This window comes from Morone saxatilis, unplaced genomic scaffold, assembly GCF_004916995.1.
Source record: "Morone saxatilis isolate NCDOM2014 unplaced genomic scaffold, NCSU_SB_2.0 Contig18, whole genome shotgun sequence".
NCBI lineage: Eukaryota > Metazoa > Chordata > Actinopteri > Moronidae > Morone > Morone saxatilis.
In genome coordinates this window covers 18,665,258-18,665,846 of record NW_023339740.1, presented here as the reverse complement: position 1 = coordinate 18,665,846, position 589 = coordinate 18,665,258, and the positions used below count along the sequence as shown (strand labels likewise).

The window sequence follows — 589 nt, the reverse complement described above, 5'->3', positions numbered from 1 at the left end:
GTGTACAATGACAATAAAGGCTTTCAATTCAATTCAATTCAATTCAATTCAATTCAATACAAGAACCGATTATGTTAGATAATAATACAGACAGAAATTCTGTATTATTGTAACAGATTAAGTTTTTGGGAGGCGGAGGATACTTTTAGCCAATCGGGAGCTTCTCTGCTTAGATTAGTTGTAATGTGCGTCAATTCTACAGATGCATGCAGGTTGCTGAATAAGATTTTGTATTAAAACAGTAATTAATCTGTCCATTTATCCACCTTTTGTATCATCGTTTAGTTCTTATTCATTGACAAAAAATGTGACGCATTCTGTCATCGTTCATCTTTTCAAAGGATAACTTTGTTTTGTTTTAGGTCAACAAATATTTTTGTGATCGTTTTTCAAGTTAATACTAGTAGGGCGTTATAAAGGATAAGATCTTGATTGTGACAACAGGCTGTTGTCACAATCCGACCTGTAACTCTTTGTCTAGGTTAACAAAAATCCACACTCACTGGCTTCCTGATATGTTGGTGGGGGTCCGGCTGTGAACGGTTGTCCCGGGTAGCCTGATGTTGGCATGGGCTGGGCTCCGTAGCCC

The 589-nt window shown here is 37.5% G+C and overlaps 1 protein-coding gene across 1 annotated transcript in view; it reads right to left on the bottom strand.

Moving 5' to 3' along the window:
* The window catches only part of LOC118328146 (protein shisa-4-like), a 15,034-nt gene that overhangs the window by 2,215 nt on the left and 12,230 nt on the right, over positions 1-589 (bottom strand). Inside the window, exon 7 of the mRNA XM_035661749.1 lies at positions 504-589. Within this exon, the coding sequence (XP_035517642.1) occupies positions 504-589 (86 nt within the window). The remainder of the gene's footprint in view (positions 1-503) is intronic.